Source organism: Lutjanus erythropterus, chromosome 18, assembly GCF_056507025.1.
Source record: "Lutjanus erythropterus isolate fLutEry1 chromosome 18, fLutEry1.hap2, whole genome shotgun sequence".
NCBI classification, from domain to species: Eukaryota; Metazoa; Chordata; class Actinopteri; order Lutjaniformes; family Lutjanidae; genus Lutjanus; species Lutjanus erythropterus.
The window spans coordinates 36,461,207-36,476,514 of NC_139334.1; the positions used below are offsets into that span (position 1 = coordinate 36,461,207).

Below are 15,308 nucleotides of genomic sequence, written 5' to 3' on the forward strand. Positions count from 1 at the left end.
ATAGGCACTGTAGATATTCAGCCTGTTCTCACTCCCAACATGTCAAATACAGCTTCAACCTATGATGCTGCAGGTTCTCCTCAAACGTTATACTTCAATGTGGCATCGATGTCAAGTGATGTAGTATAAAGAGCGAGAATGTCTGTGTTTGGAGGAGGTGAGGTGGATGGATGAGTCCAATAAACACAGGACTTTCACCCAGGAATTATTGTTTCATGTGCCTTGGTATTTCTAAATATAGATGTATCTGGAATCCCCTTAATCAATCCATTTTACTGGAGTTCTGCCACAGTTCAGATCTTTACCTTCATGTCATGTCGTAGGAGGAACAGACTCTGCTCTGGTTTGTAAAGTAGGTTGTAGTGACAGCCTGCATTTCCCATCATGCCTACTCTGCTGGACTGAGTAGATTGTTAAACTGGCTGTTTTATGTTTCAAAATGCAAATGTATATATGATACTTTTTGTAATGTGTACGTAGTGTGTCTGTTGAGAACAAGTTGAACCATGAGTGAGTTTTATTTCTCAGAGTGTAGCAGTTATTTGGGGTGGTTGTGCTATGTACTGTAATGTACACATGCTATACAAGGTACATAAGTTACATATATGAACTTGCCTGACAAATCTAATCTAAATCTAGTCTAAACCATGATCTTTTCCTAAACCGAACCAAGTCATTTGTGTGCCTTTATTTTGATAGTCTACCTGGATGTTGCAAAATTATTAGAACTATCTACAGTGTCCTAGTCTGAAGTGAAGGGCCACTGACCAAGCTGGTGTATTTGACTGGTTGGGAGTGACACCAGGCTGGATATTCATGGTTCTCAAATGATGAGTCCTAATGGTTCTGATCAACATCAGGCCACACTTTTCCCTTCACCATGATTCAACATCATGAAAGATCATGGCCAGATTTCCACTAATGTACTGTTGATATTTATGGTCCCTAAATAAAATAAAATCTAATGTTTTTGAGAGAGACTGGAAGTAACTAAGTACAACTACTTCAGGTACCTTTACTTTACTAAGGTATTTCTTTTTTGACAACTTTTCACTTTTACTCCCTACATTTTGACACAAATATCTGTACTTTCTACTCATTACAGGATCATTACTTTAGTTTCAGTGCAAGATGTAAACAGCAAAAAATAAAAATAAAAATAAAAACGGAATTAGATGAAAATACAAAACACATAACAAGATGAAAGACATAAGACAAAAACAACTAAAAGAGCAAACAATACATAACAGGACGAAAATTACATAAAAGACACAAGACGAAAAAGACATGACAATTTGAAATGACTTAACATGATGTAACAAGAAAAAAACAATGTAAAAAACAGAAAAAAGACAAAAACTAGATGAAAGACGCAACAGAAAATCACAAGAGGAAAATGAAGTATGACTGTGGAGAAAAGCTGTTCACTTTACACAGAAACAGTCAGTAGAAATGTCCTTCAGAAGATGAACTTTTACTTTCATACTCTGAGTACAATTCAGAGCCTGTACTGTTTCACTTTAAAAAAAAGCTGAATCAGTGCTTCTACTTTTACTTTTTTTTACAGTATCTGTTCAGGCTTAAGTATCTGTACTTGTACTTGAGTACAGATAGTGTGTACTTTTGCCACCTCTGGTTTTTGGTTAGCTGTTGTCTGTCCTCCAGCATGATCATCATACAAATGAAATACTACACTTTACAGGTTGCATTTCATTCATGCTTCCATGAGGATGAACCCTTCCCATTTTGGAGAATTTTCATGATGTTCCCTCTATCTGACACTTGAATATTCTGTGAGGATGAAGCCTCTTGCTTGCTTTAATTAAACTCTCCTCATTAATAATACAGTTCAAAAATTAGTATGAGCACAAGAAAGTGAAGCTCACACTACACAGGCCTACATTTTTACATATGTATGTGGATGCTGGTTGCTTTATTCTCACTTTGTATTAGTGTGTGTGTGTGTGTGTGTGTGTGTGTGTGTGTGTGTGTGTGTGTGTGTGTGTGTGTGTGTGTGTGTGTGTGTGTGCTGATATTCATGCCTTGCCCTCACTCCTTCCTAAGTATGATAAAGTAGTCCTGGTCCTGTCATGGACGCTGCCCTACTCCCACTGCCCAGGCATCTGCCTCCTCTGCCTCTGCCATGAGGACTGGATCAGGTTCAGAGCAGCCAGGCTTCAGGGAGGGGGGGGTCCAATCGGTGGGCTCGGGTTTGGGTTTGGAAACCAGTCCTGGGGCCACTTTGGCTGGAGGAGAGGGAGGTTGGGAGGCCGCCATGGCCACATGGGTTATGATGGAGGAGGTCGAGGAGGAAGAGGAGGTGGATGAAGACAAGGTGCTGAAACACCAGGTGAAGTTGGGGGTGGGGAATGGGGGGAGGCAGCCACACGCTGCTGTCAGTCTGCTTACACACACACAGAAAAATCACACCCACCTCCCACATTGGCTTGGGGGCAGTGGAGTGTCATCTGTCTGAACTGTGGATGTATGTGTGTGTGTGTGTGTGTGTGTGTGTGTGTGTACGTGTATGTGTGTGGGTGGGGGGTTATGTACGGGTGCACTGGGTGTGAATCTCAGATCCATGGAGGGAAGGCAGAGATCTCCCCTGCTAAATCCACTCGTCTGATCTCATCTGTCAATCACTGGATCTTTCACAGTAGGAGGAGGAGGAGAAGGAAGAGGAGAGAGGCAGAACAGGCTGCTGTGGATGTATCAGTCATGAGAAAGACCAAACTGATGCTGTCACATCCAGCACAGCAGATGACAGCACACAGGTCCACTTAATCTGCTCACACCAGTAGAAATGTTCTTAGATTTGTACTTGAACTCTTAAGATTGTTTCCGATGCCGCACTTGAGTTTGATTCATAAATGATAGTGAGCATAAAAACCTGGTTTCAGCAGCTTCTGAGAAGAAAATTCTTAACTTAAGCACCAGTGATCAATAAATCTGAACTGATTGCACCTGCCTTACAGTCAGTGATTTTGCCTTATACACTGTAGAAAAATAAATAGCTGAGACAACTTAAAATTTCAAGGCAACACACTGCATTAGATTTTCAGTTTTGAACCCAACTCAAAGTCTTAAGTTTTTAAATAAATTTTAAAAAGTTTTGCTGACCTGTGATGATAATCGCATCATTTATTTTGGAGGGCCTAGAGCTGAAACAATTAATTGATTAATTGACTGCCAACAATTCTGATGATCAATTAATTGGTTTGAGTTGTTTTTAAAGAGGAGAGTTGAAAAGTCTCTAATTCCAGCTTCTTAAAAGTAACAGGCTCATTAAGTTTTATATGACAGTGAAATGAGTATCTTTGAACCAAACAAGACATTGGAGAACGTCACCTTAGAATTCAGGAAACACTGGTCAACATTTTTCACCATTTTTGATTTTATAAACTAAACAACTATTAATTAATTAATCAAGAAAACAATTGATCAATTAATTGGCTATGAAAATAATCATTAGTTGCCGTCCTAGAAGGGTCAATCTCATGTAACTCAGTTGGACAATACATTCAGAGCTGACACACATGACAAGTCAGGAATACAGCCTCTGACTGGTCAACAGACTCAACCCAAGGCATCATGGGGTTGCCAATGGATAGCTAACAACATGCTAATGTATGTAATGTAATGTAATGAACACTAACTACTTTCAACACAGAAAAATGAATAAATAATGATGCATTCAGACATTCAGTGCTGGATTTATGATGATGATTTATTTTCAAAAAAGTCTCCAAAAGACACTGCAGGTCAAGTCTGGATCACAAAGTTTCTGAGAGGGATATGATCGCACTGGGGCTGAAGTTATAGGAACAAAGTTACTGCTATCTTTAACCTTTCTGCTCAGCTTACTTTGGGACTGACCCACATCACTTTTCCAGCAGTTTCTTGGTCGTGAAAAGCTGCAGCGTTTATTGACAATAAATGTGTCTTCTGTGTTTTTCACACCATAGAAACATGTGTTATTAACCACCCAGCCAAATTTGAATGATTAAAAAAATCACTAATTATGTTTAATTAGGTCTCAAAAACCCTGGGGGTGTGTCCGCTCCGCTGTCTCAGTGTCCAACACCACTAGGACCTGAAAACCACCTGAAACATGGTCGCTCCGTCTTTCAGCTTTATTGGACATGTCAAGACATGTTTGAGCCACCAGAGCCAGAGGACGGTGACAGGATGGTATTTTTTTTCTTCTGTGTCAGGTTGTTGGAACTGAAGTGAGCTGAAGTGAACTGCTGGACTGATTTGGACTGAGAGAGTCGCTGTAGGTACGTTTGTAACTGACTGTCAGGGAGAGTGAGGGGAGGGGGAAGCCATGCCGTTCATGTGTCGGTTCATGGGGCTTAAATAGTGTTGAGGGACCAAGGCTCCGGGACGTCACCAAACTATGTTTAAAGTCCACCCAAAAAATCCTGAACACAGAAATTGTGAACAAAAGTTTAACAGTCTAGCTCCACAATTCAGTGCTACATAATTCTCAAGTCTTTTCACGTTTTCAGCAACTATTTTCTAAAAAGTATGATTTGTTTAGAAGAACTGCTTTTTTCCATCACACAAGTGACTTAGTGTCACTTGAACTGTACATTTACTGCCAGAGTGACAACTTACTGCAACCTCTTCCTCTGCTCCTCCGTCACTCTCAGCTGGATGCTCCCTCTCCCTCACTATATCTATCACACACGCCATACACACATTACACACCACACTATTCCTAAAGGTGCTATATTTCTCTTATGACCGTATCGCTCAATAAAGTCCAATAACTGGATAGGAATATGCTGCTGTTTCACTACAATAAGACAAAAATCCACAGCTGTAACTGGTGGAGTTTATTACAGGGATGAGGTGTAGGATGTGTGTATTAGCTCTCAGACATAGTGTGCATTGCTTGGGATAAAAGCATCTACTAAATGAAATTGTAAATGGTATGTGTAATCTCCTGAGCCTGAACAATAATGCTATTATGTCAAGTGTGTACTGTTGTTCTCAGTTTGATCTCTGTTCAACTTGCCAAGCTGAAGAACTCAGACTTGGTGTGGTATGTGAATAAGAAAGGCCAGCCAGCAGTTTACTGGATGGACAACATGAAGCCGACCTGCAGAAAACCCAGCCTGCTCTCCTGCTTTTACAGCAGTTTGTAGAAACATGCAGACGTCCTGACAGACAGACTCTGTTATTGTAGCTGCATGCACCCCGCTCAATTGTTTCACATTGTGTTGCTGTTGAACGTCTGCCTGCCTCTGCTTCTCAGCTGATTAATGCAGATGGAACTTGGCTGAGTCCACGGCTGCTACCAATGTCAGAGTAATGACGCTACATCCCCACACACACACACACACACACACACCTCTGAGGAGTGTCCCGCAATGCATCACTGTGAACATTAAGTGATGATGGAACACAAGCAAACAGGGATTTGCAACACAGACACACAGACACAGACACGCACACACTTGGAGGTGTAGTGTGAGTGTTGTAGGGAGAGGAGGAGTTGATGGTGGGGGAGTTCAGAGGGGTGGGGGTGGGGGGGCAGTTCTCTTCATTTCTAGGTGATTCACGTTTGAAGTGGGCTTGCAAAATTGCTTTATGGAAAGTGGCGAGCGGCTCGGCGGGAACATTAGGCAGGAAGCAGCGGGGAGGCCGGCGTTTCATTAGGGAGCTCTACTCCGCCTTTATTACCCGGATTTGGAGTTTTATGGTTATCATTATTTGCGATAGAATTATTATTCGCATATATCTGCTAGTCAGCTGTTTGGGTTTGGGACACTGGGACACGGCGTCTGTGTGACTAAATCCATGAGTGCTTTCTGAGGTGATCTGTACAAGGTTAGCCTTTTTCCTCCTCTGTGTGTGTGTGTGTTTGTGTGTGTGAAAGCTCAGGCTGTAGTCATGCTGTCAGCTCGTCCGTCAGCCTCGGTGGGTAACATCTCAGAGGTTTCTGTGGCGAGGTGGGAGTGGCTGGCGTTGGCGAGGCAGCGCTGGATGATCTCTGACTGAAGCCTCGTCTGAGTCTCCATCAGGAACTCGTCCTGTGGATCACACACACACACACACACACACAAGTACACACAAATACGGAGACATTAACATCTACCAGAAGCATCAGGGTTAACAACATGCCTTAGAAACTTGTGAGAACCCTTTCATATACACATACAAATGAAACACAACTACATGTGACAGATATCAAACAAACAGGGCTTACATTTGTTTGTTTTAATAAAGAGTGACGAGAAAATGTTGATTTGTATAATTCTTTTCACAAAGAAGCTCCCCTGACCAGGGAAAACTGTAAAATGCAACTGTTGTCCAGTGAACAACAAATTTGTCTGTTGTTCAGGGATCAGTCTACGTCTCAGCTTCATATCATATGTGTAATTTGTGGCACAGTTCAAATTGTCTCTAGTCATAAACTATGGTTCATATTTTTTCCAAAGTTAGGTGCCAGAAGAGGCATGACTTTGCCTCTCTATAGAAATTATTGTCCAAACCACAGATTTCTATCATAACAGAAACACTGACAGCAGTGTCACTGCTTAATGGCTCTACAAGAATCTTCGGCCTCTTGTTTTCAACCTGTTCTCATCCCAGGCCGCCAAATGTTACGTCTTTGTTACGCCGCTCGGTGTCTCAGACTGATACACAAGGTAACTTTTAGCATCTGCATAAGACACTGCCAGAAAGTCTTTTTAACTGTGGCAGTTTGGTTAAGTTTAGGCACCAGAATAACTTGGTTAGGTTTAGGAAAAGATCATGGTTTGGGTGAGGTAAGTCACCTGATGTTGTGTAACTTCAAACTGGCCTAGACCATCTTTCATGACATGCATGTTGTACATAACTGATCAGAAAGAAAGCACCAGAGCCCAACTTCACTTTAACACCTCTCAGCACCAACAAGATAAGTCCTTGTGTGGTGTAGATTTTAAATCTGGCATTGATCCTTCCTCAATATGGAACGATACCTTGAGTAGAGATTTTACAACAGGCACTGGGAGAGTAAAAAGTCTATCTGGTGCATCCATGTTAAAAATTGTCTGACTTGTTTTTCAGATGTTACTTTGTCCCAAACTAAACTATTAAAGCTGTGTTTCCACCACAGGAACTTTTCCCAAAGACTAGGAACCTTTGGAGGAACTTAAGAAGTTCCAGGGACATTTTAACCCCCAAAAAGTCCCTGATGAGGGGGATAGTACTTTCCAAAAGTTCACTGAACGTTTCTAACTGGTACACTACTTGTAGCATTTTACTTCAGTCACCATTTTTAATAACCTGCAGCCGCAGACACTACAAGCATGGAATTATAGAGGAAATCATACAACAGATGGGCCAATGATGAAGTCCAAGGCTTATTGAATATTAATGCTCAGGACAAAGACAAATACTCACTGTTGTATAGTCACACATAAAAATGATATGTAAAACAACTTTTTTAAATGTTAGCGGACTAATTTGTAGAATCTTTGCAGGTCTTTTGACTGTGGTGGAAACATAGACAACAACAGGCTGAAGGAACCTTTTAGTTCCTTGAAAAGTAGTTCCTGGGACTAAAGGTGACAGCAACAAACTTATTTTATCACCTCACCTAGGGCTGGGTGGTATGACAAAATTTTCTTATCAGGTTTTTTTTTAAAACTCATATCGGTTTCACTGTATTTGATAGTATTTTTTTTTCCATGCAACAGTGTTCTTGCCCACATTTTCTTCTAATGAGGTAAGAATCGCTGCAGTTGATTTGCTTTAAATAGCCCATTTTACTGTCATAAGGACTGTATCATGTTTTTTTTTTCATGTCCAGACACAGGTAAAAGCATGACCCCTTCAAAGTATGGTTACCATCACATGGCGGGGACGACTATATAATCAAACGTATAAATTAATAAATAATGCTAAATTTTAACTGCTTTCTGAGTGTTTTCTTAGTGTTAGACTACTCAACTAGTCTAAATAGACAGGGAAATTAGTCACCAGGAACATCCCTAGAGCAAGCACGCCTGTGGTGTTGGTGTGCAGCAGTGAAATGGGTCCCCGCTGAAACACTTTCCCACTGCACACGTTCCAGACATTGTTTGGGCTGTTCACTGGTATGGTGGTTTATGAAAAATTCATTCATAATGAAAATAAAGACCGGTTTTCGGTATGAACCGGTATACTGCACAGGCCTGACCTCACCCTCTTCCATCAACCTGCTTCATTCAATGCTCTTCAGTTAGAGGTTTCCCAGACTTCCTTTGGGCAAGCTTGACAGAATGTGGCTCATGGTTGTAAGTGTACTCCCAGTTATTCCAAACATCCCAAAAATTTAAAAGTTGCTGTAGAATTTTGCCAAGCTAAATGTGGACAGGAGGATAAACAGAAGAGGCGAGCGGAAAAGTGACAGAAGAACCAAATGAAAGGGTGGAGAATGAAAGGACAGAGCAGCAGACAGGCAGTGTGCTGACTCCTGGCTAGCTGCTGGTCGCCAGAATCACTGATGCACTTTCCCGCCTCATAAATTATCGCTGTGATGACGGGTGTGATGCTGTCAGGAAAGCCCAGCATCCCAAAAAGCAACAGCAGCAGCAGCAGGTCTGGACGGCAGCTCCAGCCAGATTCTCTCTGTCATCACTCTCAGCTTTGTCTCTTCAAACACACGCAAATAGATAATGACACCAAGTCCAGTGATTTTCATAAAGATCCATGTATGGTTGTCAAAAATGCAAAGGGACAGAAGCCTGAGTGGACCTGAAGTGTGATAAACAAGCAGCACCATCACTGAAGCACCTGTCAATCAAGAAAACACCCTGAAGCATATTTTTCTTTAATGCTGTACTAATAAATATTTTCTATATTAACAGATCATTCAGTGTGAAAGGGGTCGGTCTTGGGATTATCACCCAACTCAGCTTTTTAGCCTCTTTTAGCTCCAAACATCACTCATATCTCTGATTTGTTCAGCTATTCAAATGGTTGAACTCACTATTCGTTGTTTTGTGTTTATGTACAACAATCAGTGTTTTGTAGGTGGGATTAAAAGGGGACATCAACTTTCTGTGCCAGAGCCATAAAATGGCAACAAAAATAACTGTGAATGAAATAAACATGGTATTAAAAACTGCAGCAAAAACAGATGTATAGATCATCTGTACAAGCTGCTTATTACGACTCATATTATTGTTAGGTGGTGACCTCTAGTGGCCGTAGTAAGGAAGGAGGCTGGGGTGGATGGGTGGGTTTGAACACTTAAACCCAGAAGGCTGGGGTTCATGTCTCCTGTGAAACCAAAAATCAACACTGAGTTCTTTGAAGTTTGAAGTTCTTTAAAGTTGCCCCACACTACAGGTGTTTTAAAACAATAACAGGTTTTAACATCTGGTTGCATCACACACATCAGGAGAAACTTAACAGATCCTCCTCTCTCTGATCTCAAACACCCACACACTACAAGATTTGAAAACAATGGCACACCACACATCACAGGATATCAACAAGGTTATTGTGCCAGTGCGAGCGTGATCTGATTTCATGAAGAATGTGATCTTGTGTGATTTCATGAGAAACGTGATCTGGCTTGATTTCGTTTGGAAGCAGACGTAAAAAAATGGAGACCGATGCAGTGGAACAACTCGCTGCAGTAATGCTTTGCAGTGAGAAATAATAAAAGCAGAAGTTAACAAACAAGCCTGGATGAGAAAATGTTTGGGGAAATGCGGTCAATATGTGGCGTCTATTCTTCAGTAAGACCTGGAGGTGAGATTAGAATAGTTTTAATATCTGTCAACAGTAGAATGCAAACTCATGTGAGCCACAAGGACTGGAGTTTACTGTTGCTTGGCAACACCTCTCTTTCACTTGTGTACTGACGTAACCATCCAAATTTTAAATGGTAAATATCATACATGTGTGAAATTATTGGGGTGGCCCAGATGATTCTAGAAGCTAATTAGGTGGAGGGTGTTGGATCAGTAAGTCTGTAATCTCAGTGCCGATCTGTGGTCAAACCCAGACTTCTGCTCTGATGTCACTTCCAGATGCCATTTCACATTTAACATCACTTGATTTACATAACCAATGTAAGGTTCAAGCCTGTCGCTAGTACTGGTTCTGACCAGCACTTCTATATGTTTTGTGTTCTGTCATTTAGGTAAGAGGACATCTTGAAAAATATTGTAGTTCAACACTGTAAATACATTAATCTTAACATTTAAATAAAAAGTGTTGGGGAAATGCTTATTTCTTCAAACAACAGCTACCAGAGTAAATGTTGACCCATAAAAATCTATGTTTGTGGTGTGAATTCTGGGTAAAACCAAATCAGGTAAACAAAAATCCAATGTTAGACTGAATAATGTGACATGAAATGACTACCTGTTGAAAAAAAAAAAAGTGGTGTGGCAAATGTGTTAGCAAACATCTCACAAAGTATTTATCTATACTCGGGTGCATGGTGTTATTCTGTGGTGTTTCATGACAAAGTTGCCAACTACTGGCCTGACATGCATACTACAGTGTTCTCAGTTGTTTTTGTGGATCTGTGGATCACGGATATTGTCTTCACAACATTGTCATCTGACTGTGGGACTTTTAAAAGGAGAAACATAGTGTGACTTTACAGCCACCATGTAGAGGTCATTAGCAGGACCACAGCTTTACAATCGGCTGTCCTTGGATTTAGAACAACAACGAACAATATGACAACTTAAAGACATGAAATTAAAAGCAAAAAAGGACAAAATACTGCATTTTAAAAGTGTGCACTGAATCCATATCTCAGTGGCTTGTATAGCCTCAAATTTTCATTAACTGTGATAACCTTCCAAAATAAAAGTAAAAACCATAAAACCAGCTGCCTTTTCCTTACCATCAAATAAACTTTCAAAGCCACAGCATGCTCTTTTCTTTCTCCTCCCTCCTCCCTTTCTGTTCACCTCCTCCTCCTCCTCCCCCTCCTCCCAGCCTCCTCCCCTCATGGCGGCGGTCTGCAGCAGAGCAGTTAATAAAGAGATTGATTATCGGCCTGTCAGGAAGTGACAGTTGGACAGGGCTGCTCTGCGTGAATGACAGAGGGCATGCTCACCACGCAGCAGCCCGCCTGACACACACACACACACACACACACACACACACACAGATGCCTTTGCCAACACCGGGGGTAGGTGAGGAGGTGGAGGATGAGGAGGAGGAGGAGGAGGTGTGGGGGGTTGGATGGGTGAGAGGCGGGCATGTGGAGAACAGCAATGCAACCTTCTGCCGGTGGAAGAGGTTTGTCTGTGTGTGTGTGTCTGAGTGTGTGTGTCCGTGTGTGTGTTGTGGTTAGAGGTCAGAGGTCCCAGCCACTGCCTTCTGGAGAGAGAGAGAGGGATTCCAGTGACACCATACACAGGACCCAAAGAGGTCAACAGAGACTCAGGAACACACACACACACACACACACACACACACACACACACACACACACACACACACACTGCTGTGTATCTGTATAAACACACACAGATACAAGACAAAACTCAGAACAGCTGATTTATACATTCACACAGGTACAGTGGTGAATGTCACCTCACTTCAAACTTATATTCTAAGCTTGTTGGGATGCTGGATCTGTGTCTGTGAGGTAGTTTTCTGCTCATCATGTGACTTGCTGGAGCCCAGAAGCATGTTTTCCTCCACACACTCATTATAAAACAAGTGTTTGTGAGTGAAATATGAAATGAAAAACAGCTGAGACAGAAGACTGCAGTGCTCACGCTCTATGGGCCTGATTTTCAGTCCATCTACGGTCCACAGCTGTGGGTAACAGTGGGGGTTCTTCTCTAGATAGCAGTTTACTACATGTTAGAATTGGCCCTTTTCCCATAATGCCACTTGTGGATAGGGATGCATCAATCTGATACTCAGTATCAATATGCACTGTAAAAAATAGTTGCAATGACTTAAAAATTCAAGGTAGTGCACTGCAATAGTTTTGAGCCCAGCTCAAACTTTTGCTGACCTATAATCTTTAGTTGAGATAACTAACTTTTCTTTCTTTTAGATCAGTAGTTGGTAAAACTTTTTAAAAGTTTTAGAATTTGAGATGGGCTGAAAACATAAAGAAAAAAAATATATTGTACTCTCTTGCCTTAAAACTTTGAGTTTTCCCAACTTTTTTGTCTTTACAGTGCGGTCCAATACTGTCCAAAATCACTGGATCAGATATCTTAGGGAAAAATAGCACAATCAGGTACGATCCATAAGCCTGAAGCAGTGGTTTTCACAGCACAGTGTTTGGGAAACACTAGTCTCATCTATCAAAGTTGTGACATCAGTATCTGACAAGAAAAAGTGGCATGGAGCCATCCCAACTTGTGGGCATAATCCTGCTACTGTCTGTCTGCAGTAGAATCTACTGAATCTAAAGTAGTACTACTTTAGAATCTATTTTTTTCTTCTAGAAGTGAAGTAGTTTCAACAAGGAATCCACAACAAGGTCGTGGATTATCTTGAGCAACCAGGTCATGATTTCTGGAAAGAGACACTGGTTTTGAACCTTTGCCACGTTGTGATTTAGTCCCATTATATTTGAGAGAAGGCAGATATATCTATGGCCGATATCTCTGAAACACTGCAACTCACACCAAAAAAAAAAAATCTAGGTGGATAAATAGCACTACAGGCCAGGGGCAAAATATGTTTTCCATTACGGAGTGAACTGTCATTTTATTGATGAACTTGAAGATATGAGCCTTTAGGTGTGATTGCACTCTTTTTAAGAAGTTTCTCTGCCTTCCAAAACAAAGTATGCCTTTCTTCAACAAGATTTGCTAATCTAAAAGAATTTCTTTAGAATGATTAGCTTTGCTCAAAGATCCAATTCATATGCTCCTCTTTTCAGAAAATACAAACTGCTATCAATTTGTAATGTGAACATAAACCAGACTTGTGTATTTATGTATAACTATCTAAATCTAACTCATGAATTGCCGTGCACTTTCCATTGTCGACATCCTTTAATCAATACATGTTGAAATACAGAGGAGCGTCTCTTTGGAACAATCTACCTTCATCATTACAATCAACAGCTACATTATCACTGTTCAAAAAGATTTGTAGCACTTTTTGGATCTCATTTATTTAGTCTTGACACTTTGAAGTATGAGCATTATCATTTATATCAGGGAGTTATTCACCAGCCTTTTTTAATTTATTTTATTTTATTTATTATTTTTATTATCCTTTTTATATGTATATACAGTATAATGTGCAAATAAACTAAACTAAAAGAACTCGTTTTGTGTATTTTGCACACAGAATTGTATACAGTGCATCAATCCACTTAGAAACAAAGTGTATGTGTATGATGACAAAATTTGATATTGAACATTTTAAAAGCTGGATGTGCACTGCCTTTAATTGACGAGCAATTAATCCATCATCTCTCATTTATTTATTCATTCTGTAAAACAGATTTTTGTTCTTATTGCGCAATTCACTTTCTATTTTATTTTCAGAAGTGTAACTGCAGCCTTGACACAAGTCTTACAGGCTTGTCACACTATATATCCTTAGTCCTGGGCTAAGAGTTAAACCTGGGATAACTTATCCCCTTTTCAGGCACACAGGGTTAGGCTAAGCCCAGGGCTATATGATTCACACTGGCCTTCTTCTAGCTCTGGGTATAAGCCTCTGTAAACACACAGGTGTTAACCTGATTATCTTCTTCCTCTAATATTTAGCCCTGTTTCACACTGGCAGCTTTTAGCCCTGGGTTTAGTCGATTTTCAGGGGATAACCCTGCAGGCTGAAGTCAGGGTTAGTGCACTTTGGATTGTTCCATGATTGTGCCAGTGTGAAAGCTCTTGGCCTGGGGCTTATAGCTCTCTTTGGCTGGAGCTAAGTGCAGTGTGAAAACCCCTTTACATGCCTAACTCTAACCCTGTCCTTAACTCTTCAGTTGAATGTTGAACCTGGGGGGGCGGGAGGTGAAGTTGCACCACATGCACTGTATTGTGAATTAAATTATACCTGTCATCATATGACATCAGTGATAGCTGGTAAACACTCTCATAACCCTTCCATACCTCCACAGAGAGGAGGTACAGCTGTTGTCGCTCCCTCTCCACAACTCATTCATTGTTCAAAGGCAGCATGTCCTGAGGAGAAAGGGAAGGACTGAAGGAGGAGGAGGAGGAGGAGGAGGAGGAAGAGGAGGAGGATGGTGGAGGAGCTCCCTCTGCTCTCCTGGAAACTTGGTGGACTACTTCTTTTTGCACGTCCATGTGCACATGTAGTGTTGAGAGCCCCGTACATCAGAGCGCAGCGCTGCATGTCAGCCTGTCTCCACAGTCACATGGGATCATTTTGGCAGTGCTCCGGCACAAAACAACCACACAGTCAACATATAGCGAGCGGCTGTTGTAGCGGTGAGGAGCATATGCCATATAATGAGGCTGACAAGGTGAACACAAAGGAACAAGCTGCCCTCCCCCCCTGAGGAAGGAGCCCCAGGGTGCTTCAGCTCTAGAGGTCAGAGGTTAGGTTGCTCTGTAAAATGATCATTTATGTGTTAGATTTCATGCCCTATGTTAACTTTAATTATAATAAAGCACTTGGAGAACAAATCTGGTAATATTCTACATTTTATACCAACACTCTAAATCAAAGCTAAATAAGAATTATGGTTTAAAAACTCCATTCAATAAAATTCCATTCAATAAAAAATTGTAACCACTCGGTGGTTGGGGCCAGTTTTAATAGCCAAGAATTTGATCTTTTAAAAGATATTTTCCAGTACAATAAAAATCAAAAGCTCCTCAAAATACAGGTTTTTCCCAGTTCTCAAGAATGAGTGATCTACTAACAGGTACTGTGTGTATCAAAGCCTGATCACACACTGTGTTGTCCAGAAACTATTAAAAACACATGAATGAGTCACACTGTTAGACTGTCTGACATGTTCCTTCACTACCATCAACACACACACTGTACATTTTTTACTCAGTCCCACTCACACTGTTCTGCTGCCCCAAATATCAACTACAGCACAAAATGTGGATTAATCCGCCACTGAAAATAGTCCCCCAAAAACGCACTCTTTCCTTCCGTTTAACTTTTGCCAAAACGTACAGTCAGCAGCTGTTTTAGGAAATCTTAAAAAAAAGAAATGATATATCTGTGAGCTGTTTTTAAATGTTCACATCTTCAGCAGGAGAAAAGCAGCTCAGAGCTGAGAGCTACAGTCAGTCAGAAAGTAGTGAGAGACACACTAATGCAGCAGTTCACTACCTGTTTGTTGTGTGCGACTCCTCACACAGGTTCAGGTCTTAGTGTTGACACGAGTC

At 41.1% G+C, this 15,308-nt stretch overlaps 1 protein-coding gene across 1 annotated transcript in view; it reads right to left on the reverse strand.

The window, feature by feature from the left end:
* Nucleotides 1-4,188: 4,188 nt before the first annotated feature.
* LOC146311411 (protein phosphatase 1 regulatory subunit 37) overlaps nt 4,189-15,308 on the reverse strand; it is a 97,803-nt gene continuing 86,683 nt past the window's right edge. The window contains exon 9 of the mRNA XM_084743011.1: nt 4,189-6,041. Within this exon, the coding sequence (XP_084599137.1) occupies nt 5,889-6,041 (153 nt within the window). The 3' untranslated portion in view covers nt 4,189-5,888. The remainder of the gene's footprint in view (nt 6,042-15,308) is intronic.